This window comes from Triticum aestivum, chromosome 2B, assembly GCF_018294505.1.
Source record: "Triticum aestivum cultivar Chinese Spring chromosome 2B, IWGSC CS RefSeq v2.1, whole genome shotgun sequence".
In the NCBI taxonomy this organism is placed as follows: domain Eukaryota; kingdom Viridiplantae; phylum Streptophyta; class Magnoliopsida; order Poales; family Poaceae; genus Triticum; species Triticum aestivum.
This window is the reverse complement of record NC_057798.1, coordinates 65,877,454-65,880,753: the sequence shown is the minus strand read 5'-3', so window position 1 is coordinate 65,880,753 and position 3,300 is coordinate 65,877,454. Positions and strand designations below refer to the sequence as shown.

Below are 3,300 nucleotides of genomic sequence, written 5' to 3'. Positions count from 1 at the left end.
TCGACGGTGTGCTCGCTGCTATCCGACCCATCACTCCACGACACCATGGCGTTGCGGCGGCGGATGCGGCAAGCAAGAATAGAGCGAGAGAGAGCAACATAGCGAGAGAGGGGCGAGCGAGCAGAGTGGATAAGAGGAGTAACGGTTCGCTCGTTTGACCGGGAGGACCGAACGGCGCCGTCTAACACCGTCTGATGGCTGTCGGGACGGCCTGAAGTGCCACATAGGCGAAAAACGGGCCCCACCTGCCATAATAGCACTTAACACGGTCCTATCCGCCGATCAGTGTTTTTTTGCAAAACAATTACGAAAGACGTGGTGTTTTCTGCAGAGAAACTTTATCCTACTGTTTTTCGCAAACCTAACCCTCAAAGTTAATTTACTCCGCTGGATCAGACGAGTTTAGTTCATCAATGCCTCCTGCCATACTATCGTGCTACTTGTTTGTAGGTAGGTCGGCAGAATTCCATTTTGAGATTTCAGTGTTGCAGCCGTTGAAAACTAAACTACAGCGAATTCGGATAACGCATACCCATCAGGTAGGTACAGGCAGGCAGCATGCATGCTCATACAGCAAGCCAAGCACGCACACATGATGCATGGTCCCTTCATCACTTCCTCTGAATTATTTTTAGTGCCCCATGCCACGGGCACTAGGCCACGTCGCTGACTAGCTCAGCTCTTACTTGGTGTTGACGAACCTGCAGTCCCTCCTGACCTCCCCCTGCCCGCCGGTGAGCGGCCCGTTCTCCGACATCCTCACCAGCGCCGCCGCGAACGTCTCACGGAAGTACCCGTTGTCAGCCGCCATCCTCCTCACGAACGGCGCGGTGCGCGGGTCGGACGCCAGCCGCTGGTCTACGAGCAGCAGCCCCCGGCCTTTCAGCAGGTTCTTGTGGTACATGTTGTCGAGCACCATGGGCGTGGCGCGGTCGTTGCGCGCGTACGCCACGTCACGGGTGTCCTCCCTCGCGTCCGCCGTCGGGCACCTGCCCCGCAGGTACGCGCCGTACGCCGGCTCGATGCCGCCGTCCACCGCCGGGTACAGCCTCGCCACCAGGTTGCTGCAGTGGACGCGGCCCACGGAGTGCGCGCCCAGCAGCGCCACCACGGCCTCGGCGTCCAGCCCCATCGCCGCGAACCGGGACAGCACCGCCGACACCGTGTCGTTGTGGTTCGGGACGTACCGCTCTACCTCGCCGTACTGGCTCTCCGTGGCGTCGCGCCGCCCCGTCCGCATCGGGATCGCCGTTGGCCCGCCCAGCATGGCCGCGCCGTCCCGGGCCGCCAGCGCGAGGAGGTCCGCGCAGGAGACGGTGCCCGGGCACTCCCGCTCCAGAGCGGACTTGATGGCGCCCACGTACTTGAAGTTGCGCATGCCGAAGCTCCTCGGGGAGGCCTGCTCGGAGACGAGGCCGGTGGCGGCGTCGGTCTCCAGGAGCAGCGAGGCGTCGCAGGACTTGACGGTGCAGTCGTGGAAGAGGGCCCGGAGCCACGACACGGCCGTGTTGCCGTGCTCCTCGTACAGGCTCCTCACCTGCTCCTTCACGATCTGCTCCGCCCTCGGGCAGCTCTCGGAGTAGTAGTTCAGCCTCAGGCCGCCGCCGCCACCACCACTCGCAGCAGCGGCGGCAGCATTCCCTGCCATGGCATGGCAGCAGATTAGACAAACCGTCTTGAAGTTCTACTACTCGAGTCGGGATTGGTGTTCGTGCATTTCAGACGGAAATTGAGGAAGGAAAAATGCAGTTAGTAACTTACAGGCAGTGAAGCAGCAGAAAAGGAGCAGTGCAGATGCCACCGGCGCTAGGCTTGAGCTGAGACCCATCTTCTTCAGTTCACTGACCTTTACAAATATCCAAGGGGGGTGGAAGGTGCTCGACCCACCCTCATCTCATATCGTTCTTATAGCCTAGGCGCCAAGTGGAGCGGAGGGAAGTGGGGTTGAGTGAGTGGTTAACTGAAAGTGACACCATTGGAGATCTGATGGTCCAGTGCTCTATATCCATGAAAATGCAGTTACTTCCTGACTGACCGACACATGCAAAGGTTGCAAGTGCAGTCGTAACAGAAACACAAGTCACAAACTTGGTTGAATGCGATTAAATCAAGTTTCTGCAAGAGGAGCCTTACGACTTGTCAGTTGCTGAAAGAAGGACGAGCACGCATACCTTCGCTGCCATAGGTCGGAAAGGGGGACGAGCACGCATGCACGCATTAGATGAATCTGACATGCACCACAACCTTACTCCATTTCAGTCAAAAAGATTTGCAGTGCATATGTGGTTCAATGAAAGCGCTTGAAATGAATGCATTTACCAGTTACCTGACTTGGTTTCTTAGACCTGAATTCACAGCCTGCAAGCTTTAGACGATTGCATATGGCAGTATACATAAACTTCCCAACAGACAGGGCCGGTCCTCAGTTTTCGGGGGCCCGGGGCAAAACTAGAATCCGGGGCCCCCTAATTTTTTTAAAAAAAATTAGCCCCCCTAAATATAAACAGCAAACTAATACAATTTCAACTTTGAAAATATTTTCTCTACATAGACTTTGGTGCAAGTTTCAAGGTTTTTCCATTGTACATCATACTACAAACAAAATATACAATAGGGAAAATTGCTGTTTTCTATAAAAATATGGTATGAGCACATTAGCATTGTTTTTCACTTTGTTGTGGTTCTAATTAACAATCCATCAAAATTGACCACACCAACATCCTAAGATTTAATTATATATAGCGTATTTTGGGTTAGGTTTTCTGTATTTTTTATCGTTTTCCTCAAACTGAAAATAGTTTCACTTTGCAAGAACAGGCAAATAATATCTACCGTCGACCAATTCAGTTTGGCCAAGAAGCAGAAAAGTAAAATCAGCGGAAACAAAATTATATCAAGAATTTTACATGATAGTATCTATTTACCTGGATGGGACAGATGTAGCCCTCAAGCCATCCACGGATTTCTCCCGTGCTCCAAGGACTGTAAGACAACACTCAAGACGACCAATGATTTCACCTGTTCGGCTTGAACAAGCATGGCCTACAAGTTATGATCTCGCTGCAGTCGTACGCCGCCCCGGAAGAGTGAAGAACTGCATCTCGCCAAGGTAGTGGATGGGCACGGCGAGGTCGCTGATGTGACACCCCAAAATTTTGACCTTGTTTTATTAATTAAAATTTTGCCAGGAAATTAAAAAAATTATTTTCTGGGCTCCCTTTTGATTTTTGAATTTTTTTTCTCCCTTGCTATTATGGAGTTTTCCCCAAAGTGAAAACTTTTCAAATATGTTATTGGACT

General features: G+C 52.3%; 1 protein-coding gene across 1 annotated transcript; it reads right to left on the bottom strand.

Moving 5' to 3' along the window:
• Positions 1–485: 485 nt before the first annotated feature.
• LOC123040477 (peroxidase 21) lies at positions 486–1,948 on the bottom strand. The gene is made up of 2 exons (XM_044463313.1): positions 1,762–1,948; positions 486–1,641 (listed from the first exon to the last, which is right to left on the bottom strand). Exons 1-2 carry the CDS (start codon positions 1,826–1,828, stop codon positions 683–685), a joined length of 1,026 nt encoding a protein of 341 aa, XP_044319248.1. The 5' UTR covers positions 1,829–1,948; the 3' UTR covers positions 486–682.
• Positions 1,949–3,300: the final 1,352 nt, after the last annotated feature.

What these genes read in the sequence shown, in the direction of transcription:
- LOC123040477 (XM_044463313.1), bottom strand. Translation starts at nt 1,828, where the DNA reads ATGGGTCTCAGCTCAAGCCTAGCGCCGGTGGCATCTGCACTGCTCCTT. An exon ending in TTTCTGCTGCTTCACTGCCT is followed by an intron (nt 1,642 to 1,761) that starts GTAAGTTACTAA and finishes ATGCCATGGCAG; the next exon opens with GGAATGCTGCCGCCGCTGCT.